Consider the following 25038-nt stretch of genomic DNA (forward strand, 5'->3'; position numbering starts at 1 on the left):
CATTTGCGACCCAAGCTTTAACTTCCTGACTGATGCCTTGAGACGTTGCTTCAATATATCCACATAATTTTCCTGCCTCATGATGCCATCTATTTTGTGAAGTGCACCAGACCCTCCTGCAGCAAAGCACCCTCACAACATGATGCTGCCACCCCTGTGCTTCACGGTTGGGATGGTGTTCTTCGGCTTGCAAGCCTCCCCCTTTTTCCTCCAAACATAACGATGGTCATTATGGTCAAACAATTCTATTTTTGTTTCACCAGAGGACATTTCTCCATGTGCAGTTGCAAACCATAGTCTGGCTTTTTTATGGCGGTTTTGGAACAGTGGCTTCTCCCTTGCTGAGCGTTCTTTCAGGTTATGCCGATATAGGACACGTTTTACTGTGGATATAGATACTTTTGTACCTGTTTCCTCCAGCATCGTCACATGGTCCTTTGCTGTTGTTCTGGGAATGATTTGCACTTTTCGCCACAAAGTACGGTCATCTCTAGGAGACAGAACGCGTCTCCTTCCTGAGCGGTATAAGGGCTGCGCGGTCCCATGGTATTTATACTTGCGTACTATTGTTTGTACAGATGAAGGTGGTACCTTCAGGCGTTTGGAAATTGCTTTCAAGGATGAACCAGACTTGTGGCGGTCTACAATTTTTTTTCTGAGGTCTTGGCTGATTTCTTTTGAATTTCCCATGATGTCAAGCAAAGAGGCACTGAGTTTGAAGGTAGGCCTTGAAATACATCCACATGTACACCTCCAATTGACTCAAATTATGTCAATTAGCCTATCAGAAGCTTCTAAAGCCATTCAACCAAGTGTATGTAAACTTCTGACCCACTGGAATTGTGATTAAGTGAAATAATCTGTCTGTAAACAATTGTTGGAAAAATGACTTGTCATGCACAAAGTAGATGTCTTAACCGACTTGCAAAAACGATAGTTTGTTAACAAGAAATTTGTTGAGTGGATGAAAAATGATTTTTAATGACTCAAACCTAAGTGTATGGAAACTTCCGAATTCAACTGTATGTATTGAATAGAGCCTGAAGCAGAATGTAAACATAATTGTAAATAAAATGTAAAGGATACTTCTAGAACAATTCTCTCCTTTGTACTACTGTATGTGCTCTACATGGTTCTTAAGCCCCAAGTAAAGAAATGAAGGAAACAGGCATTTGTAATGTTTTGGAAAATGCAAAGAAAATAATTTGAAGGATTGCTTTTCAAATGGATTAAAAATACTATGAGCTGATTCTGAAGCCTTTTCTTGTAAATGTTTCATAAGGAACTGTTTACAAAGGGTACACTCATTAACACAAAGTACCATTGTGTCTACAGTATTTACCACAACAGATTTAGATAGTTCTATATATCAGATGGATACAGTAGACATACTGATGTCGGAAGCCTTTGTCTAGTGTTCAGCTCTCAATCCCCAGACTGCACTAAGTGTTTTGCTTTAGACAGATGGAAGGTGCTACAAGAGGGGGTGATTGATTCCTGGGTAGAGCAGTGCTCTAGTGAGCCCTGTATGGCAGGTTGGGCCCCTGGGGGAGCAGACATCTGGAGGGAGGGAGGCGGTCGACTGGCTGGATGCTCTGTTACCAGGGCTCTCCATTTGTCTTTCTGTTATTCCTCACATGGTGACTCCTTGCCTTTTTCTTACCTGTATTGGAAGAGTAGGTTCAAGGTCCCTCCCCTCAGACCTTTTTCTCTAATGCATTTGAGGAATCGAGGGGAATATGAATTGAGAAATAACCCATCACAGCACTGCCCCCGCCTCCCCACCACCACCAATCACACACAGCCAGGGAACTAGAGCAGCTTAGCAGGGGCACCCTGGTGTGTCTGTGCCCTCAGTGCACTCATTGTGACACAGTGTCATGATACTCAACTCCCTGTCAGAGTCCCATGGGGTGATGGGTAGGCCGATCAGTTAGAACAAATCCCCAACTGGCAGATGAAGCTTCTGCGAGGGAGAAAGGAAGGCTTGTGAGAGACTGGGGGATCGTATGATACCCATGCAACTGCCCACATCTTCGGGTTTGTATGTAATATATTTTTGTCAATGTCTATACTGAACAAAAATATAAACGCAACATACAACAATTTCAAAGACTTACTGAGTTACAGTTCATATATGGAAATAGGGCAGAATTCATTTATTTCAAATGGCCAATCTATGGATTTCACATGACCGGCAATACAGATATGCATCTGTTGATCGAAGATACTTTAAAAAATAAAAAATGAAGGGGTGTGATCAGAAAACCAGTCAGTATCTGTTGTGCCCACCATGTCCCTCATGTAGTGCGACACACCTTCTCAAAGAGTTGAGGCTGTTGATTGTGGCCTGTGGAATGTTGTTCCACTCCTCTAAAATGGCTGTGCGAAGTTGCTGGATATTGGCGGGAAATGGAACACGCTGCCGTAGACGTTGATCCAGAACATCCCAAACATGCTCAATGGGTGATATGTCTGGTGAGTATGCAGGCCATGGAAGAACTGGGACTTTTTCAGCCTCCAGGAATTGTTTACAGATCCTTGCGACATGGGGCCGTGCATTATCATGCTGAAACAGGAGGTGATGGCGGCGGATAAATAGTATGACAATGGGCCTCAGGATCTCGTCACAGTATCTAAAATGCAATTGTGTTCGTTGTCCGTACCATAATCCCACAGCCACCATGGGGCACTCTGTTCACAACGTTGACATCAGGAAACCGCTCGCCCACATAACACGATGCACGTGGTCTGTGAGACCGGTTGGACATACTGCCAAATTCTCTAAAATGAAGTTGGTGGTGGCTTATTTATATATATATATTTTTTTTTAACATATTATATATATATATATATATATATTTTTTTAAACCTTTATTTAACCAGGCAAGTCAGTTAAGAACACATTTGTATTTTCAATGACAGCCTGGGAACAGTGGGTTAACTGCCTGTTCAGGGGCAGAACGACAGATTTGTACCTTGTCAGCTCGGGGGTTTGAACTCGCAACCTTCCGGTTACTAGTTCAACGCTCTAACCACTAGGCTACGCTAGAGAAAGTAACATTAAATTCTCTGGCAACAGCTCTAGTGGACATTCCTTCAGTCAGCATGCAAATTGCCCACTCCCTCAACTTGATATATCTGTGGCATTGTGTTGTGTGACAAAACCTCACATTTTAGAGTGGCCTTTTGTCCCCACCATAAGGTGCACCTGTGTGATGATCATGCTGTTTAATCAGCTTCTTATGCCACACCTGCCAGGTGGATGGATTATCTAGGTAAAGGATAAATGCTCACTAACAGGGATGTAAACTAATTTATGCACAACATTTGAGAGAAATTAGCTTTTTGTGCATATGGCACATTTATGGGATCTTTTATTTCAGTTTATAAAACATGCAACCAACACTTTATATGTTGTGTTCATATTTTTGTTCAGTGTACATACATTTGAGCTTTATAAAGCGTATTGTCTGAGCATACTACACCACAGAGAGAAAGTTTAGAATATTATGTCCTTGACCTGTCTGAAAGTAAAGTTCCACATATGTCAATATTCATAAATGGGAAATGTACTTGAGTCCAACTGCATTTGAGATGAAGGCTAATATTCAATTTGGATGGATTCCACTGATTCAGAAAATTCCGCTTTGTATTCCAGAGAACAAGCCAAGTTGTACACTTACACAGTCAGCCCAATTCAGTTTTTGTTTCACCAATCAGATTAGCTCTGATGTGAAAAGATCTGATGTGATTGGTCAAAAGACTAATTAGTGGAAAATATTTGAATTGGGCTCTGTGTAAACGCAGCCTAATACAGGATTGAAGAGAGTGTGGCAATAAGAGAAAGGAGTCTTACCACACCTGAAGTTCGTAGATGGAATAGTTTAGACTTTAGACCAATTAGTCAGCCTTTGCTGAACTGCAAGTTTTCCACCTGGCTGGTGAGTTATTATTCAGAACTGAACACTCCAGGAAATGTTCTGGAATGTTGAGGCAGCCTATCATAATGGATCTTTAACCCTCTAAATATTGTATTATCAAACACATCATTCATTTTTTGAGAAAGCATACACTTAATTCACTGCTTGCTGCCATCTTGTTTCTGAGTAAATGCATGTTTGATTAGTGGAATCATATTGAATGAGGTTGTGGAGAGTAGTGAGGGTTTATGGACCACCAGTGACCATTACTATAACAGTATTGTTCTTGTGGAATTAACTCACTGCATAACTGTATTCCAGAAGTCTTATCTGGCCACAGTGATTAAAAGAAACACACACCCATCCACCCACGTATACATGCACGCATGCTCGAACGCAAACACACGCAATCTGTAGTGGATCTCAAAGTGCTGTGTCTGACACTCCCAGGTCCTCTGCAGGAGTCTGAGAGCCATCTGGTCCATACAACCCTTACTCCACAAATTCCCACCAATTCCCATAGTCAGGCCAGCATTGATCTGGCAGTCCACTCCTACTCTCCCCACGCGTATGTGTGTGGTCCAGATTGTAAGGCAGCGATGACACAGTTAGTCAGCCCTGTCTGTGGGTGGGTTGTTTTTTCCAAGGTCATCACATGGCACCGAAGCAGAGGACAGAAGTAACCAAGATAGTAGTTAGCTGACTGGGCAAGACAAGGGTCCATACTCATCATCCCTGCCTGCCACTGTGAATGCGATGAGGTAGTAAGCACACACAGTAAGCACCTTTACCACCAATAACTGGATCAATGACTGTATAGGGAAACTGGGTAGATATTGAGAGGAAAGCTAAAGGGAAATAGGAGCAGAGTTGGTGTAAAGGACCAAATGTTTCACATGTAAGGCATGTGAGCTATGAGCAGAATCATTTAGTAAGAGTAGATAGACTGTGTTTACAGTTCCTTATTGTTTCACTGAGTTATTATACTGAACAAAAATGCAACATTCAACAATTTCAAAGATTTTGCTGCATTACTGTTCATATAAGGAAACCAGTCAATTGAAATAAATTCATTAGGCCCTAATAATCTATGGATTTCACATGACTGGGCAGAGGCACATCCACTTGGGAGCCAGACCCAGCCAATCAGAATACATTTTTCCCCACAAAAAGCATTTATTACAGACAGAAATACTCCTCAGAACCCCCCTCAAACGACCCTGCAGATGAAGAAGCTGGATGTGGAGGTCCTGGGCTGGCGTGATTACATGTGGTCTGCGGTTGTGAGGCTGGTGGGATGTACTGCCAAATTCTCTAAAATGAAGTTGAAGGCAGCTTATGGTAGCGAAATGAACCTTAAATATCTGGCAACAGCTCTGGTGGACATTCCTGCAGTCAGCATGCCAATTGCATGCTCCCTCAAAACTTGAGACATCTCTGGAATTGTGTTGTGTGACAAAACTGTATATTTTAGAGTGGCCTTTTATTGTCCCCAGCACAAGGTGCATCTGTGTAATGACCATGCTGTTTAATCAGCTTCTTGATATGCCACACCTATCAGATGGAGAAATTATCTTGACAAAGGATCAAATGCTCACTCACAGGGATGTTAACAAATTTATGCACATTTGAGTGAAATAAGCTCTTTGTGCGTATGGAAAATATCTGAGATCTTTTACTTCAGCTCACGAAACATGGGATAACATTCCATCTTGCGTTTATATTTTTGTTCAGGAGAGATGCACTATATCATTACGTCCACTTGGGTTTGTGCTGTAAGTCAACGCTACACACTACAGGTTCACGGCCTAGCTGAGGCATTAGCAGCTGGGAAAACCAGCATCCCCCTTCTCACCCTGTAAGTGGTAATGATGCACTGCAAATGACATGAGTTACAGTACCAGTGTTGATGTAGCACTATACTCTGGTGAAGGCATGAAACCACTGCCTCGACCTGCAGAATCAGCTACAAGGCCAGAAAGGAACTACAGCTTACAAAAAAGTTTTAAAAATGATAGACTTCACATTTTTCTTGGATTGCCGCCACGGTTTTTCCTTTTGTCTATGTGTAACCCTTGTTATTTTGGTGCTTTGAGAGGAACAGTCCATATGGACTTGTCTTAGGAAACATTTTTCATTGACTAGTGTTACAGTGTTGTGCAATGTAAAGGCATGTGGGGTGTGTAGTTCACACCCAGAGGCAGATGGTCCTGTCCGGTCCGACAGAGGAAGGTGCGGCAGTGGAGGCTGCGGCAGCCGGATCCGTTCCAGGATGCAGCTGTGACGATAATCATCGGAGGGAGCAGGCTGATTTTCCACCGGGAAGTGGCTCTAATTTACTGCCTTGGGGCCTGAACGGCCTGAAGCGGATTTATCTGCAGCCGACTCAAATGGGAACCTCCACACAAGATGGATGACTGGGTCTGGATAGGCCAAGCTAGAGAGGCTCCATAACTCCTACATTACCATACAGCTATCCTCACGGCTTCTTTCTGACTGCTCCTTCACTCACTGTACCATCTGTGAGACACACTCAGGACAAGGGGAAAGTCTGCTCTCACAACACTTCTTCCATGTTATATCAGTACTGATGGGAATGGTGCAGCCAGCTCAGTCAGTGTATGCAAAAGAGATGGAAACTAAGGGTTACATAAGTCAAGACAAGTAAATGAGTGTTCAATATAGTTGTTGTTACCTCTGAAGTGGACGACATCATCTGGGGATCATGAAGGGACAGAAATGGGCAAAGGGAGGCAGCCAGTCATGGCCCTGCAGAATACTGTATTCTCCACACACTACCCTTCCAAAGCCCCAATACTAAAAAGGTGCTGGTGTGAAAAGAAATTGCCCCAAGTTGTTAACATAAACCTGCCCAGGTAAATATTGCAGCTTGTCAGTGTAGGAAGGTCAAGTGTAGTAGGATCCAATCTTCAGTCAGCACAGCAGCTTCACAGAGCAAAACAGTCTGTCTGGCACCCTATTCCCTATATAGTGCACTACTTTTGACCATGACCCATTGGGCTTTGGTCAAAAGTAGTGCACTATATAGGGAATAGGGTGCCATTTCACACAGCCACGGTCTCGGCTGAGACTGGCAGCTCTGAACTCCTGCAGTTTCAGGGACGCATTACCCAGGCCAGTCTCCATCCCCATCCACCACGAGACTCGGCTGCCATACTGATTCAGGACTCAGCACAGCACAGGGCAGGCAGATGATACTGTGTACAGTTGGCCAGCAGCTAGCTATCTCAGTTAGGGTTTAAAAGGGTAACTCACAATGCATGACCCATATCAGTAAACTGCAGCCAGCCAGACAGTCACAACTCAGTTTAGAAACACATGGTAAAGCCTGTGCTGAGCAGCATTAGCAAGCTGGATCATGCGTAAGTTCTCCGTACAGTAGTTTACATACTGTGCCTGTCTGTGGCACATCTGATGATGATTTAATTGAGTCATCAGACTACGAGGTCAGTCAGTTGTGCCAAAGGAACAACACTGTATAACGCTGCACATTTTTCTATCAACGTGCCTTGGCTAAAATTGGCCAACTGCCTTTAGACGTTTACGTACAATAAGGTGTCACGTGTTGGAGTATATCTACCACTCACCAGTGACTTAACGTATGCTAAACATCAACAAAGGACGTCATGGTTAGCCATATACCTAGGATTTTCTGGCTGGCTGTCTGTAGGCTGTAAGCAGGCCAGTTTTACCAGTGGGCAGTAAAGGAGCCACGTCACAACTCGCTCTCTCTTCATAGCAACAGCACTATCCATCACCCATCATACATGCTTTCCAGATTGAAGAGAGACGCAGCACTTTGCCTAAGGGTAAAACCAAATAGCTGTATATATAAAAATACTTCTTTGCTTCACATTTTTATCCCTGGTGTACAATCACCCTTTATTGAAAATGAGTATCTATTTTTGCCGGAAAAGCATTCATGGCAGCCTAGATAATATCACATTTTAAAAATGCAACCAAATCTTTTTTTTATTTTTTTTTTTAAATCGATGAAATGTGAAATGCTCAAAATTACACACAGGCAGCTTTCCCCCCTTGAATAGCATTTTATTTGAGTTAAAAACCATAACTGCTGCCACTTCTGGAACCTTCATAGCCAAGACAAAACGGAAGGAATGTTGCAACAATATAACAATACAGCGGCTAGACCACTTTCACAGCTCCATTGTAACAACGTAGCTGTTATAACATTAACATCATATATTTAGATTTACCTTTTAAAGCAAATAAACAGGAAAATCCTCGGCGTGAAGTCGAATACCAGCACTGGCAAGGCAGTAGCTTGCGCAGTCATCTCCATAGCGGGAAATGTCATAACCCAACCAACAGCACAAACTACTACCTCAGCCAGTACATGGTCAAATGCCGATAGAAACACACTGAAATAGCAGAAATCACAACTGCCAATTATAACGAATACATTTTTCTTCTATAATTCCGACCTTATACGTACGGTTCCAGGCGCTTGGGGCTGGTTATGTTCATCTGATCTCCTGAGCAGTGAGCAGACGGTCGTATCATGGGCAGAGTTGAAATATGAGGGGAAACCCCGCCCAAGACCTCCCCCAGTCTACTCCTCCCCTTTCCCCTGTGCACCAGACAACCTGCGGTCGTTTCCCTCATATGACCTAACCTCAAGATCCAGTTTGTCGCAAGAATGGAAGACTTCACAAGCATTTCGCGACTGTTACCGTGAGGAAGAAGGTACATGGTCGCAACCAAATATAATTCTTGCGTTGCTCGATAATATCGGGATATCTTATTGTTTTTGGCTCGGGGAACAGAGAAAATGTGCAGTTTTATACATAGCATTATACTATTAAATTACTAGAGGGGATTTGTCATAAACCCTCAAAGTTCCAGAAAGGACTGAAAATGGCAGCCATATTGGTTAGGGAGAAATCCAAACCAGTCTCATTGGAATGAAGGCAGTAGAGGCACAATCCTGATTTACTTATGCAGAAAAATAAAAGTAATATCAAAAATGTGTCTAATAGAATTATTGTCAACCTAAAATATTGTCATATAACTATAAATACAGTTTATACAGGTTGTATACACATTTTCTGTAAAAAGATTCTAAAATATGGTAAACAAAAAACGTAACATTTTATGGTCTTTCTTGGAAAGCGTTGAGTGTTATATGATACAATATCAGGACTTGTTGCATTTACAACTTGGTGATAGGACTTAGACAACTGATTTGAGCCAGTGTATGGCTGTAGATTGACAGCATTTGTTTGAATGGAATGTAGGCATATTTGCAGTTGATATTTCTAATTATGGAATTATTCCTAAAACTGTCTGACTAGCTAGCTAACAAACATACAGTGAAGATATATTTTTAATATGAATTATTTTACACAATATCTTATCACATCACTGGCAAACCATGGATGACCATCTCCCTGACCTTCTAGTATTCTTAGTCCTCATTCTATGTCCACACTCATTCATCAGAATTCCTCTGATATGTCATTTCCCAAAAAATGATTCAGGTTAGTCGTTTAGGATTGTGGGAAATGTATTTTCTACACTCAAGTCAGCAAGCTCTGCCACAATCTCAGATGCTTAAGAAAATGACACAGAGCAACATACAAGTCAATTACAGGGTTAAGGACAGGACATCACAGAGGCACAAACATAAATAATTTAATTGTTTGTAGAACTCTCCCATTTATTTTATACAGACAAGTACCCTTCTCAGGTCAGCTAAAAGATGACATGGAATGTTACAGTAAGACTTGGAATAAAATCCTAGATGTTAAAAACTTCACAAAAAGGTAATCATCTTTCCCCCTCTCAATCTTTTTAAAGGTCCATATAGCCCCAGTACTTTTAGTTTTTTCTTAATTACATCAACACTAACCACACACTGTACATCGACTCTTTTCAAGAAATCAAAATAAAACAAACGAAAACACTGCAATTGTTTTACTGTAGCAGTTAATACACAAGTCCAGCCAGTCAGAATGAGAGGTGGTATCAACCAGCGTGTATTAGAAGCATACATTGATGATGTCGTGTGTAGCAAGTCAGAGTTGTCGTTGTGGACCGAGCAGTTGCCGGGGGAGTTCAGTTGCCACTGGTTACTGTCTGTTAGATGGGCTCATATGAAGTAAAAGAGTCTGTCCGTCTATCCTTCCATCCACTTGTGTGAAGAAGTGTGTGTTTGGGTCTCAGGAGGACACATTCATTATGAATTCCTTCATTATAAAAAGGGGTTGGAACAGTCAGGACTCTCCGTTTGGAACTCTGGAGACAGGGGGCTGCATAAAGTCTTTGAAGGGCCCCATGGCCTCCTTCAGCGCTGAGCTGACCTCAGAGGAGGAGCAGGTGATGCACTCCACCAGGGTAGGATACAGTGCAATGACCTGGGCCCACGTGGTCCCATCCACTGTAGAACACACACACAGCATGGAATGCGGTGGGGAAAGGGAAAGGCAAAAGAGATGCAATGTGGGGATAGGAGAGGAAGGAGGGCAGAGGAGAGGAAGGTGGACAGAAGAGTGAGAAGGAGAGAAGAGGAGGGCAGAGGAGAAGACGGGAGGAGTGGAATGGAGAGGATGGCAGAGGAGAAGAGGAAAGGGAAGAAGACGCAGAGGGAGAAGGAAGGGAGAGGAGGGGAAAGGAGAGAGCCACAGAGACAGATGTGAGAGAGAAAGCAATTAAATAAATCATTATTTTTATGGAAAGCCAGAGGGAAATATAAATGACTTTTTGTCTGGATAAATGAGGTTATAAACAACCTCAAGGGCACTTTGAATGCCTTACTTTTGCCTCTGATTCCAAAAATCAAACATTGTAAATTGACCTAACAGGGTACACACAAATCAGATATAAATTGCATTTGCAAACATTCCCCATTGTACTGTGACACAAATTAATAATGATTGAAACCAGGTTTCCATCCAACCTTATTATGTGATTAAAGTACATTTCGGATAAAACATTTCACGACAGGCAAACTTTCCAAATGTCGACAACACTAAATACGCTAGACAAGGCGGGATCTTTATGTGTCTGTAAAATTAATTATGTGAAAAAATGGTGGTGGAATCATCTTTATCTGCAAATATTTATATAATAACCATCATATCGAAAGTAAACTTGGAAGTCACGCAATGACATCTCGTGTGGTCGTCCGACTACGACTCAGGAAAGCATGCAATTTATTAGGCTACAGATTAAATAAGGTATGATGAACTTCAACGGGTGGTAAAAGTGCACGATGAGCTTGATGCTCCTTCCAATAAATATTGAGGGTCTTATTTTTTTATTTTTTTAATATTTTTTTTATTTTACCTTTATTTAACCAGGTAGGCAAGTTGAGAACAAGTTCTCATTTACAATTGCGACCTGGCCAAGATAAAGCAAAGCAGTTCGACAGATAAAACGACACAGAGTTACACATGGAGTAAAAACAAACATACAGTCAATAATGCAGTATAAACAAGTCTATATACAATGTGAGCAAATGAGGTGAGAAGGGAGGTAAAGGCAAAAAAGGCCAAGATGGCAAAGTAAATACAATATAGCAAGTAAAATACTGGAATGGTAGTTTTGCAATGGAAGAATGTGCAAAGTAGAAATAAAAAAATAATGGGGTGCAAAGGAGCAAAATAAATAAATAAGTTAAAATTAAATACAGTTGGGAAAGAGGTAGTTGTTTGGGCTAAATTATAGGTGGGCTATGTACAGGTGCAGTAATCTGTGAGCTGCTCTGACAGTTGGTGCTTAAAGCTAGTGAGGGAGATAAGTGTTTCCAGTTTCAGAGATTTTTGTAGTTCGTTCCAGTCATTGGCAGCAGAGAACTGGAAGGAGAGGCGGCCAAAGAAAGAATTGGTTTTGGGGGTGACTAGAGAGATATACCTGCTGGAGCGTGTGCTACAGGTGGGAGATGCTATGGTGACCAGCGAGCTGAGATAAGGGGGGACTTTACCTAGCAGTGTCTTGTAGATGACATGGAGCCAGTGGGTTTGGCGACGAGTATGAAGCGAGGGCCAGCCAACGAGAGCGTACAGGTCGCAATGGTGGGTAGTATATGGGGCTTTGGTGATAAAACGGATTGCACTGTGATAGACTGCATCCAATTTGTTGAGTAGGGTATTGGAGGCTATTTTGTAAATGACATCGCCAAAGTCGAGGATTGGTAGGATGGTCAGTTTTACAAGGGTATGTTTGGCAGCATGAGTGAAGGATGCTTTGTTGCGAAATAGGAAGCCAATTCTAGATTTAACTTTGAATTGGAGATGTTTGATATGGGTCTGGAAGGAGAGTTTACAATCTAACCAGACACCTAAGTATTTGTAGTTGTCCACGTATTCTAAGTCAGAGCCGTCCAGAGTAGTGATGTTGGACAGGCGGGTAGGTGCAGGCAGCGATCGGTTGAAGAGCATGCATTTAGTTTTACTTGCATTCAAGAGCAATTGGAGGCCACGGAAGGAGAGTTGTATGGCATTGAAGCTTGCCTGGAGGGTTGTTAACACAGTGTCCAGAGAAGGGCCGGAAGTATACAGAATGGTGTCGTCTGCGTAGAGGTGGATCAGGGACTCACCAGCAGCAAGAGCGACCTCATTGATGTATACAGAGAAGAGAGTCGGTCCAAGAATTGAACCCTGTGGCACCCCCATAGAGACTGCCAGAGGTCCGGACAGCAGACCCTCCGACTTGACACACTGAACTCTATCAGAGAAGTAGTTGGTGAACCAGGCGAGGCAATCATTTGAGAAACCAAGGCTGTCGAGTCTGCCGATGAGGATATGGTGATTGACAGAGTCGAAAGCCTTGGCCAGATCAATGAATACGGCTGCACAGTAATGTTTCTTATCGATGGCGGTTAAGATATCGTTTAGGACCTTGAGCGTGGCTGAGGTGCACCCATGACCAGCTCTGAAACCAGATTGCATAGCAGAGAAGGTATGGTGAGATTCGAAATGGTCGGTAATCTGTTTGTTGACTTGGCTTTCGAAGACCTTAGAAAGGCACGGTAGGATAGATATAGGTCTGTAGCAGTTTGGGTCAAGAGTGTCCCCCCCTTTGAAGAGGGGGATGACCGCAGCTGCTTTCCAATCTTTGGGAATCTCAGACGACACGAAAGAGAGGTTGAACAGGCTAGTAATAGGGGTGGCAACAATTTCGGCAGATAATTTTAGAAAGAAAGGGTCCAGATTGTCTAGCCCGGCTGATTTGTAGGGGTCCAGATTTTGCAGCTCTTTCAGAACATCAGCTGAATGGATTTGGGAGAAGGAGAAATGGGGAAGGCTTGGGCGAGTTGCTGTTGGGGGTGCAGTGCTGTTGTCCGGGGTAGGAGTAGCCAGGTGGAAAGCATGGCCAGCCGTAGAAAAATGCTTATTGAAATTCTCAATTATGGTGGATTTATCAGTGGTGACAGTGTTTCCTATCTTCAGTGCAGTGGGCAGCTGGGAGGAGGTGTTCTTATTCTCCATGGACTTTACAGTGTCCCAGAACTTTTTTGAGTTAGTGTTGCAGGAAGCAAATTTCTGCTTGAAAAAGCTAGCCTTGGCTTTTCTAACTGCCTGTGTATAATGATTTCTAGCTTCCCTGAACAGCTGCATATCACGGGGGCTGTTCGATGCTAATGCAGAACGCCATAGGATGTTTTTGTGTTGGTTAAGGGCAGTCAGGTCTGGGGAGAACCAAGGGCTATATCTGTTCCTGGTTCTAAATTTCTTGAATGGGGCATGTTTATTTAGGATGGTTAGGAAGGCATTTTAAAAAAATATCCAGGCATCCTCTACTGACGGGATGAGATCAATATCCTTCCAGGATACCCCGGCCAGGTCGATTAGAAAGGCCTGCTCGCAGAAGTGTTTCAGGGAGCGTTTTACAGTGATGAGTGGCGGTCGTTTGACCGCTGACCCATTACGGATGCAGGCAATGAGGCAGTGATCGCTGAGATCTTGGTTGAAGACAGCAGAGGTGTATTTAGAGGGGAAGTTGGTTAGGATGATATCTATGAGGGTGCCCGTGTTTAAGGTTTTGGGGAGGTACCTGGTAGGTTCATTGATAATTTGTGTGAGATTGAGGGCATCAAGTTTAGATTGTAGGATGGCTGGGGTGTTAAGCATGTTCCAGTTTAGGTCGCCTAGCAGCACGAACTCTGAAGATAGATGGGGGGCAATCAGTTCACATATGGTGTCCAGAGCACAGCTGGGGGCAGAGGGTGGTCTATAGCAGGCGGCAACAGTGAGAGACTTGTTTTTAGAGAGGTGGATTTTTAAAAGTAGAAGTTCAAATTGTTTGGGTACAGACCTGGATAGTAGGACAGAACTCTGCAGGCTATCTTTGCAGTAGATTGCAACACCGCCCCCTTTGGCAGTTCTATCTTGTCTGAAAATGTTGTAGTTTGGAATTAAAATGTCTGAGTTTTTGGTGGTCTTCCTAAGCCAGGATTCAGACACAGCTAGAACATCCGGGTTGGCAGAGTGTGCTAAAGCAGTGAATAGAACAAACTTAGAGAGGAGGCTTCTAATGTTAACATGCATGAAACCAAGGCTATTACGGTTACAGAAGTCGTCAAAAGAGAGCGCCTGGGGAATAGGAGTGGAGCTAGGCACTGCAGGGCCTGGATTCACCTCTACATCGCCAGAGGAACATAGGAGGAGTAGAATAAGGGTACGGCTAAAAGCTATGAGAATTGGTCGTCTAGAACGTCTGGAACATAGAGTAAAAGGAGGTTTCTGGGGGCGATAAAATAGCATCAAGGTATAATGTACAGACAAATGTATGGTAGGATGTGAATATAGTGGAGGTAAACCTAGGTATTGAGTGATGAAGAGAGAGATATTGTCTCTAGAAACATCGTTGAAACCAGGAGATGTCATTGCATGTGTGGGTGGTGGAACTAATAGGTTGGATAAGGTATAGTGAGCAGGACTAGAGGCTCTACAGTGAAATAAGCCAATAAACACTAACCAGAACAGAAATGGACAAGACATATTGACATTAAGGAGAGGCATGCTTAGTCGAGTGATCAAAAGGGTCCGGTGAGTGGAGAGGTTGGTTGGTGATTTAGACAGCTAGCCAGGGCATCGGTAGCAAGCTAGCATAGGATGGAGGTCTGTTGTTAGCTACCTCTTGCGTTCCGTCAGTAGATTAGTGGGGTTCCGTGTGGTAGAGGGGATTAATCCAAATCACACAACAACAACAAAAATAAAAACAATAGATATAGTTATAGAGGCCCAAGAAGAAAACATAATAATAATAATAAAAAATAAAAAAATATATATATAAAAAAAATTGTCCGATTGTCTATTCAGATAGCAGCCGGTAAGACAGCTAACGGTTAGCAGGCCGCAGATGGGCGTTCAGGAGCCAGCCGAATAACTCCTTCGGGTAGATAACGTCGGCAGTCCAGTTGTGAAGGCCCGGTGGGGCTCCGCGAAAGCAGTAAAACGGGTCCGGATAGGTGACTGCAGCCCAGGTGTGATTGATGGAACTCAGGAGTGATTGACGGAGCTTGCTAGCTCCGGAATAATTGATGTTTGCTCCGGAATCGACGAAGGCCGATAGTCACACGGATAGCAGCTAGCTAGCTGTGAGATCCGGGTATGAATGTCCAGAGAGCAGTCGAAATCCAGGGACATGGAGAGAAAAATTGGTCCGGTATGTTCCGTTCCGAGCCGCGCCGTACAGAACTGGCGATAGATTTTCGAGCTAAAGGATAGCTGATGACCACAAACCGTGGTTAGCTGAATACTAACGATTTGCCAGTAAAGGAGCTAACTAGCTTCTGAACTAGCTTCTGGATTAGCTTCTGGCTAGTTTCAGGCTAGCTTCTTGGAGTTTCTGGCTAGCTTCTTGGAGGATTACAGATCTGAGGTAAATAATACTTTTTTATAAATATACATTGGTGAGGCGGGTTGCAGGAGAGTGTTTTGAAGATGAGTTGATGGAAAATAAAAATAAAATGTATGTGAAAAAGTTGTAAATATATATATATACAGGACACGACAAGACGAGGACAAAAGACGTCTGAACTGCTATGCCACCTTGGTTTAGCAAGGTGGCAAAACCATCAGTAGAGTTGAAAATGTGATGGAAACCCATTTAACTTGTATTCTTTATTCGGTACATGGGAATTTAACCGCAAAACTGTTATGTGCATTAAATGCACAGAATTTGATCAGCAACATAAGAACTGTAGAGTTGTATATTGTCCTTGTTCAACCACATCTAGCTGGGCTTTATATGCATCATCAAGACAGAACGGCAGCGTCGAGTAAGCTCAAGGGCAGGGGTGTCTTAACAGCAGCTAGTGCGCAATCTCTAATATTAAGGAAGTCTTCACTCATGATAAACTGTAGACCATACTACACTGCTCAAAAAAATAAAGGGAACACTTAAACAACACAATGTAACTCTAAGTCAATCACACTTCTGTGAAATCAAACTGTCCACTTAGGTAGCAACACTGATTGACAATACATTTCACATGCTGTTGTGCAAATGGAATAGACAACAGGTGGAAATTATAGGCAATTAGCAAGACACCCCCAATAAAGGGGTGGTGGCAGGGTAGCCTAGTGGTTAGAGCATTGGACTAGTAACCGAAAGGTTGCAAGTTCGAATCCCCGAGCTGACAAGGTACAAATCTGTCGTTCAGCCCCTGAACAGGCAGTTAACCCACTGTTCCTAGGCCGTCATTGAAAATAAGAATTTGTTCTTAACCGACTTGCCTAGTAAAATAAAGGTAAATGTTTATTTTTTAAAAGGAGTGGGTCTGCAGGTGGTGACCACAGACCACTTCTCAGTTCCTATGCTTCCTGATGTTTTGGTCACTTTTGAATGCTGGCGGTGCTTTCACTCTAGTGGTAGCATGAGTCTACAACCCACACAACTGGCTCAGGTAGTGTAGCTCATCCAGGATGGCACATCAATGCGAGCTGTGGCAAGAAGGTTTGCTGTGTCTGTCAGCGTAGTGTCCAGAGCATGGAGGCGCTACCAGGAGACAGGCCAGTACATCAGGAGACGTGGAGGAGGCCGTAGGAGGGCAACAACCCAGCAGCAGGACCGCTACCTCCGCCTTTGTGCAAGGAGGAGCAGGAGGAGCACTGCCAGAGCCCTGCAAAATGACCTCCAGCAGGCCACAAATGTGCATGTGTCTGCTCAAACGGTCAGAAACAGACTCCATGAGGGTGGTATGAGGGCCTGATGTCCACAGGTGGGGGTTGTGCTTACAGCCCAACACCGTGCAGGACGTTTGGCATTTGCCAGAGAACACCAAGATTGGCAAATTCGCCACTGGCGCCCTGTGTTCTTCACAGATGAAAGCAGGTTCACACTGAGCACGTGACAGAGTCTGGAGACGCCGCGGAGAACGTTCTGCTGCCTGCAACATCCTCCAGCTTGACCGGTTTGGCGGTGGGTCAGTCATGGTGTGGGGTGGCATTTCTTTGGGGGGCCGCACAGCCCTCCATGTGCCTGCCAGAGGTAGCCTGACTGCCATTAGGTACCGAGATGAGATCCTCAGACCCCTTGTGAGACCATATGCTGGTGCGGTTGGACCTGGGTCCCTCCAAATGCAAGACAATGATAGACCTCATGTGGCTGGAGTGTGTCAGCAGTTCCTGCAAGAGGAAGGCATTGATGCTATGGACTGGCCCGCCCGTTCCCCAGACCTGAATCCAATTGAACACATCTGGGACATCATGTCTCGCTCCATCCACCAACGCCACATTGCACCACAGACTGTCCAGGAGTTGGTGGATGCTTTAGTCCAGGTCTGGGAGGAGATCCCTCAGGAGACCATCCGCCACCTCATCAGGAGCATGCCCAGGCGTTGTAGGGAGGTCATACAGGCATGTGGAGGCCACACACACTACTGAGCCTCATTTTGACTTGTTTTAAGGACATTACATCAATGTTGGATCAGCCTGTAGTGTGATTTTCCAATATAATTTTGAGTGTGACTCCAAATCCAGACCTCCATGGGTTGATACATTTCATTTCTATTGATCATTTTTGTGTGATTTTGTTGTCAGCACATTCAACTATGTAAAGAAAAAAGTATTTACTAAGAATATTTCATTCATTCAGATCTAGGATGTTTTATTTTAGTGTTCCCTTTATTTTTTTGAGCAGTGTATTTACTATTTTTGTAGCTGTCTATTTACTACCACAAACTGATACTGGCCCTAAGACCGCAGTCAACGTGCTGTATAGGGCCATAAGCAAACAAGAAAATGCTGATCCAGAGGCGGCGCTCCTATTGGCCGGGGGTTTTAATGAGGGAAACTGAAATCCATTTTATGTCATTTCTACCAGCCTGTCACCTGCGCAACTAGAGGCTAGATGTGACATCTTTTACTCCAAAACACAGAAACGCATACAAAGCTAACATGTGCCCAGTACAGAAGTGGTCCGATGAAGCGAATGCTAAACTACAGTACTGTTTCGCTAGCAACGACTGGAATATGTTCCGTGATTCATCCGAAGGAATGAGGAGTTTACCACATCAGTCACCGGATTCATTAATAAGTGCATTGACGACGTCGTCCCCACAGTGACCGTAGGTACATATACCAACCAGAAGCCATGGATTATTGGTAACATCTGCACTGAGCTGCAGGCGACAGCTGACACTTTCAAGGAGCGGGACACTAATCCAGACACTTATAAGAAATCCTGCTACGCCTTCCGACGAACCATCAAACAGGCAAAGCGTCAACACAGGGCTAAGATCGAATCCTACTACACCAGCGCTTGTCGGATGTGGTAGGGCTTGCAAACTATCAAGGATTACAAAGGGAAACCCAGCCGGATTACCAGGATGAGTACTCGGAGCATGCGCTGACCAGCTGGAATGTTTCTTCACTGACATTTCCAACCTCTCTCTGAACCAGTCTAATACCTACATGTTTCAATCAGACCACCGTAGTCCCTGTGCCCAAGAACAGCAAAAACCTGGCTAAATGACTACCGCCCCATAGCACTCACATCTGTAGCCATTAAATGCTTTGAAAGGCTGGTTATGGCTCACATCAACACCATCATACCAGAAACCCTGGACCCACTCCAATAGTTCCACAGATAACAAATCTCTATTGCACTCCTCACTGCTTTCTCCCAAATGGACAAGAGGAACACCTATGTGACAATGCTGTTCATCGATTACAGCTCAGTCTTCAAGACCATAGTGCCCTTCATGCTCATCACTAACCTAGACTGACCACCTCCCACTGCAACTGGGGGCCAGCAGGGGTGCGTGCTTAGTCACTCCCTGTGCTCCCTGTTCACTCATGACTGCGTGGCTGTGCACGACTTCAACACCAGCATTAAGTTGCTGACGACACAACAATGTTAGGCCTGATCACTGGCAACGATGAGACAGCCTACAGGGAGGAAGGAGGTCAGGACAACAACCTCTCCCTCAACAAGAAAAAGGATCTGATCGCGGGCTACGGGAAACGGAGGGCTGAGCACGCACCCATTCACATCGACGGGCTGTAGTGGAACGGGCCAATAGCTTCAAGTTTCTCTGTGTACAAATCACTAAAGGTGTCCGCATACTTCCCAGCAAAAACAGTTCGGTAGAGTTCATGCATACAGTGCATTCAGAAAGTATTCAGACTCCTTCACTTTTTCAATATGTTGTTACGTTACATCCTTACAGCTGCACAGCTATTTCAGGTCTCTCAGATCTGGTTCAAGTCCGGGCTCTGGCTGGGCCACTCAAGGACATTCAGAGACTTGTCCCGAAGCAGCTCCTGCATCGTCTTGGCTGTGTGCTTAGGGTCATTGTCCTATTGGAAGGTGAACCTTGGCCCCAGTCGGAGGTCCTGAGCTCTCTGGAGCAGGTTTTCATCAAGGATCTCTCTGTACTTTGCTCCGTTCATCTTTCCCTCGATCTTGACTAGTCTCCCAGTCCCTGCTGCTGAAAAACATTCCCACAGCATGATGCTGCCACCACCATGCTTCACCAGGTTTCCTCCAGATGTGAAGCTTGGCATTCAGGCCAAAGAGTTCAATCTTGGTTTCATCAGACCAGAGAATCTTGTTTCTCATGGTTTGAGAGTCCTTTACGTGCCTTTTGGCAAACTCCAAGCGGGCTGTCATGTGCCTTTTACTGAAGAGTGCCTTTTTGGTGGTGCTGCAGAGATGGTTGTCTTTCTGGAAGGTTCTCCCATCTCCACAGAGGAACTCTAGAGCTCTGTCAGAGTAACCATTGGGTTCTTGGTCACCTCCCTTATCCCCCCCGATTGCTCAATTTGGCCAGGCTGCCAGCTCTAGGAAGAGTCTTGGTGGTTCCAAACTTCTCCCATTTAAGAATGATGGAGGCCACTGTGTTCTTGGGGACCTTCAAAGCTGCAGACATGTCTTGGTACCCTTCCCCAGATCTGTGTCTTGACACAATCCTGTCTCGGAGCTCTACGGACAATTCCTTTGACCTCATGGCTTGGTTTTTGCCCTGACATGCACTGTCAACTGTGGGAGCTTATAAAGACTGGTGTGTGCCTTTCCAAATCATGTCCAATCAATTGAATTTACCACAGGTGGACTCCAATCAAGTTGTAGAAATATCTCAAGGATGATCAATGGAAACAGAATGCACCTGAGCAAAATTTCCGAGTCTCATAGCGAAGGGTCTTAATACTTATGTAAAGATATATTTACTTTATTTATACATTCGCAAAAATGTTCCGCTTTGTCATTATGGGGTATTGTGTGTTGATTGATGAGGAAAAACATGTATTTACTCAATTTTAGAATAAGGCTGTAACGTAACAAAATATGGAAATAGGGAAGGGGTCTGATTTCTTTCCAAATGCACTGTATATTATGGCGACATTTTGTGATGTTTTTTCATTCGTTTTGCACTTCGGTGAGGGGTTTTTCAGCTGTTCGAGGACACATTTTTTCTGGAAACAAAGTCTACGCAAGTCTACGCCCCATCGTCGATGATTAGTGAAGAATCCATACTGTTGATCAGTCTTTGATGTCATTCAAAGAGAGACGACTCATTTTCATGCAAATGTTTTAATTGAAAAATACTGCACCAAACATCTTATATAGGTAGTTGTAATGACAGATTTCTTGAGCTATCTTAGATTAATTCTGACTACGGGGTCTCAAAATAGACAAACAGCACTATTGCCGCTTTTGTCTTGTTTTTCAACCGAAGGTCTTTTAAAGAAGCATGCAAACACACTCATTCGGTTCGGTTAGCCAAGTTTGGCTAGGCGCCAGCCGAACTGAAGCATGCTGACAGTTATTATTATTTTATTTCACCTTAATTTAACCAGGTAGGCTAGTTGAGAACAAGTTATCATTTGCAACTGCGACCTGGCCAAGATAAAGCATAGCAATTCGACACAATACAACACAGAGTTACACATGGAATAAACAAAAACATACAGTCAATAATACAGTAGAACAAAGAAAACAAAGTCTATATACAGTGAGTGCAAATGAGGTAAGATAAGGGAGTTAAGGCAATAAATAGGCCATGGTGGCGAAGTAATTACAATATAGCAAATTAAACACTGGAATGGTAGATGTGCAGAAGATGAATGTGCAAGTAGAGATACTGGGGTGCAAAGGAGCAAGATAAATAAATAAATACAGTATGTGGACTTGGTAGGTAGATAGATAGATGGGCTATGTACAGGTGCAGTGATCTGTGAGCTGCTCTGACAGCTGGTGCTTAAGCTAGTGAGGGAGATATGAGTCTCCAGCTTCAGAGATGTTTGCAGTTCGTTCCAGTCATTGGCAGCAGAGAACTGGAAGGAAAGACGACCAAAGGAGGAATTGGCTTTGGGGGTGACCAGTGAGATATACCTGCTGGAGCGCGTGCTACGAGTGGGTGCTGCTATGGTGACCAGTGAGCTGAGATAAGGCAGGGCTTTACCTAGAAGAGACTTGTAGATAACCTGTGGCCAGTGGGTTTGGCGACGAGTATGAAGAGAGGGCCAACCAACGAGAGCGTACAGGTCGCAATGGTGGGTAGTGTATGGGGCTTTGGTGACAAAACGGATGGCACTGTGATAGACTTTGCATCCAGTTTGTTGAGTAGTGTTGGAAGCTATTGGAGGCTTAAGGATCTAGCATTGTCTATACCCACCAACACAATTGTAAAGAGGGCACAATAACACCTCTTTACCCTCAGGAGACAAACGATCTGGCCCTCAGATCCTCAAAAAGTAGTATTTAGTTAAATAGTTAACCTAATAGTTACCATTTTTTCACGAACTTTTTTTGACTCATCACATCCTCTGCTGCTACTGTTTATTATCTTTCATGTTGCCTAGTCACTTTATTCCTAGTTATGTGCATATCTACCTCAGTCACATTGTACATCGACTTGGTACTGGTAGCCAATTTATAGTTCATCATTGTGGATTTATTATTACGTGTTTTATTTTTCTATTTCCATATTTTCTTTCTCCCTGCATTGTTGGGAAGGGCCCACCGTAAGTAAGCATGTCACTGTTAGTCTACACCTGTTGTTTACGAAGCATGTGACAAATAACATTTGATATGAACAAGTTGGGGGAAAATGCCCATGTTTTTATGCAGATTTTGGAATATTTGCACGAAAATCTGTCGCCTATTGGATGGAAACGGAGCTCGATATAGTAAAGAAAGTGTCAGTGTGTTTCCTAAGTAGTTGATTTCTACTCACCGTTTTCTGGCTGGGTCTTTTTAAGTGAGTCCATCAAAGTGCTGATAGCTTTTAAGACAAAGATGATTTCCGTCACTTGTTGCCTAAAAATAAAATAAAATGATTGGAATAATTATACTTACATATTCATGTAGTGCATAAAAAAAGAACCAAACAAGGGGACATACAATGAGTACCAACCTTCAAATCTTCACAAACAAATCATAGGTAAAACATTTTTTTTTAATGAAAACCCCTTTTTGCAGCTGGAGGCATGAATATATACACTGAGTATACCGAATACCTTCCTAATATTGAGTTATACCCCCCCACTTTTGCCCTCAGAACAGCCTCAATTCATCGGGGAATGGACTCTACAAGGTGTCGAAAGCATTCCACAGGGATGCTGGCCCATGTTGACTCCAACGCTTCCCACACTTGTGTCAAGTTGGCTGGATGTCCTTAGGGTGGTGGACCATTCTTGATACACACAGGAAACTTTTGAGCGCGGAAAACCAGGCAGTGTTGCAGTTCTTGACACAAACCGATGCGCCTGGCACCTACTACCATACACCCTTCAAAGACACTTACAGTGGGGCAAAAAAGTATTTAGTCAGCCACCAATTGTGCAAGTTCTCCCACTTAAAAAGATGAGGCCTGTAATTTTCATCATAGGTACACTTCAACTATGACAGACAAAATGAGAAGAAAAAAAATCCAGAAAATCACATTGTAGGATTTCTAATGAATTTATTTGCAAATTATGGTGGAAAATAAACTTTTGTTATTGACCAAATACTTATCTCAATACTTCGTTATATACCCTTGGCAATGACAGAGGACAAACGTTTTCTATAAGTCTTCACAAGGTTTTCACACACTGTTGCTGGTATTTTGGCCCATTCCTCCATACAGATATCCTCTAGAGCAGTGATGTTTTGGGGCTGTTGCTGGGCAACACAGACTTTCAACTTCCTCCAAAGATTTTCTATGGGGTTGAGATCTGGAGACTGGCTAGGCCACTCCAGGACCTTGAAATGCTTCTTATGAAGCCACTCCTTCGTTGCCCGGGCGGTGTGTTTGGGATCATTGTCATGCTGAAAGACCCAGCCACGTTTCATCTTCAATGCCCTTGCTGATGGAAGGAGGTTTTCACTCAAAATCTCACGATACATGGCCCAATTCATTCTTTCCTTTACACGGATCAGTCGTCCTGGTCCCTTTGCAGAAAAACAGCCCCAAAGCATGATGTTTCCACCCCCATGCTTCACAGTAGGTATGGTGTTCTTTGGATGCAACTCAGCATTCTTTGTCCTCCAAACACGATGAGTTGAGTTTTTACCAAAAAGTTATATTTTGGTTTCATCTGACCATATGACATTCTCCCAATCTTCTTCTGGATCATCCAAATGCTCTCTAGCAAACTTCAGACGGGCCTGGACATGTACTGGCTTAAGCAGGGGGACACGTCTGGTACTGCAGGATTTGAGTCCCTGGCGGCGTAGTGTGTTACTGATGGTAGGCTTTGTTTCTTTGGTCCCAGCTCTCTGCAGGTCATTCACTAGGTCCCCCCGTGTGGTTCTGGATTTTTGCTCACCGTTCTTGTGATCATTTTGACCCCACGGGGTGAGATCTTGCGTGGAGCCCCAGATCGAGGGAGATTATCAGTGGTCTTATATGTCTTCCATTTCCTAATAATTGCTCCCACAGTTGATTTCTTCAAACCAAGCTGCTTACCTACTGCAGATTCAGTCTTCCCAGCCTGGTGCAGGTCTACAATTTTGTTTCTGGTGTCCTTTGACAGCTCTTTGGTCTTGGCCATAGTGGAGTTTGGAGTGTGACTGTTTGAGGTTGTGGACAGGTGTCTTTTATACTGATAACAAGTTCAAACAGGTGCCATTAATACAGGTAACGAGTGGAGGACAGAGGAGCCTCTTAAAGAAGAAGTTACAGGTCTGTGAGAGCCAGAAATCTTGCTTGTTTGTAGGTGACCAAATACTTATTTTCCACCATAATTTGCAAATAAATTCATAAAAAATCCTACAATGTGATTTTCTGGATTTTTTTCCCTCATTTTGTCTGTCATAGTTGAAGTGTACCTATGATGAAAATTACAGGCCTCTCATCTTTTTAAGTGGGAGAACTTGCACAATTGGTGGCTGACTAAATACTTTTTTGCCCCACTGTAAATATTTTGTCTTGCCCATTCACCCTCTGAATGGCACACATACACAATCCATGTCTCAAGTATTACAAATGTAACCTGTATCCTCCCCTTCAATTATACTGACTGAAGTGGATTGACATCAATAAAGGATCATAGCTTTCACCTGGTCAGTCTGTCATGGAAAGAGCAGGTATTCCTAATGTTTTGTATACTCACTGTATATAATTTGTATCAGTCTGTGTGGAATTCGCTCAGGGAATAGAGAAAAAACACATAGAAAAGGAACAGAAGCAGTTTGA

General features: G+C 43.5%; 1 protein-coding gene across 7 annotated transcripts in view; it reads right to left on the minus strand.

Annotated features, from left to right (window-relative positions):
- Nucleotides 1-9579: 9579 nt before the first annotated feature.
- The window catches only part of LOC109897815 (protein MON2 homolog), a 63424-nt gene continuing 47965 nt past the window's right edge, over nucleotides 9580-25038 (minus strand). For all 7 annotated transcript variants that reach the window (XM_020492410.2, XM_020492409.2, XM_031833211.1 and 4 more), the window contains 2 exons: nucleotides 22594-22676; nucleotides 9580-10344 (listed from right to left, as the gene is read on the minus strand). In XM_020492410.2, coding sequence (XP_020347999.1) covers nucleotides 10181-10344; nucleotides 22594-22676 — 247 coding nt within the window. In that variant the 3' untranslated portion in view covers nucleotides 9580-10180. The remainder of the gene's footprint in view (nucleotides 10345-22593; nucleotides 22677-25038) is intronic.

This window comes from Oncorhynchus kisutch, linkage group LG10 (assembly GCF_002021735.2).
Source record: "Oncorhynchus kisutch isolate 150728-3 linkage group LG10, Okis_V2, whole genome shotgun sequence".
NCBI classification, from domain to species: Eukaryota; Metazoa; Chordata; class Actinopteri; order Salmoniformes; family Salmonidae; genus Oncorhynchus; species Oncorhynchus kisutch.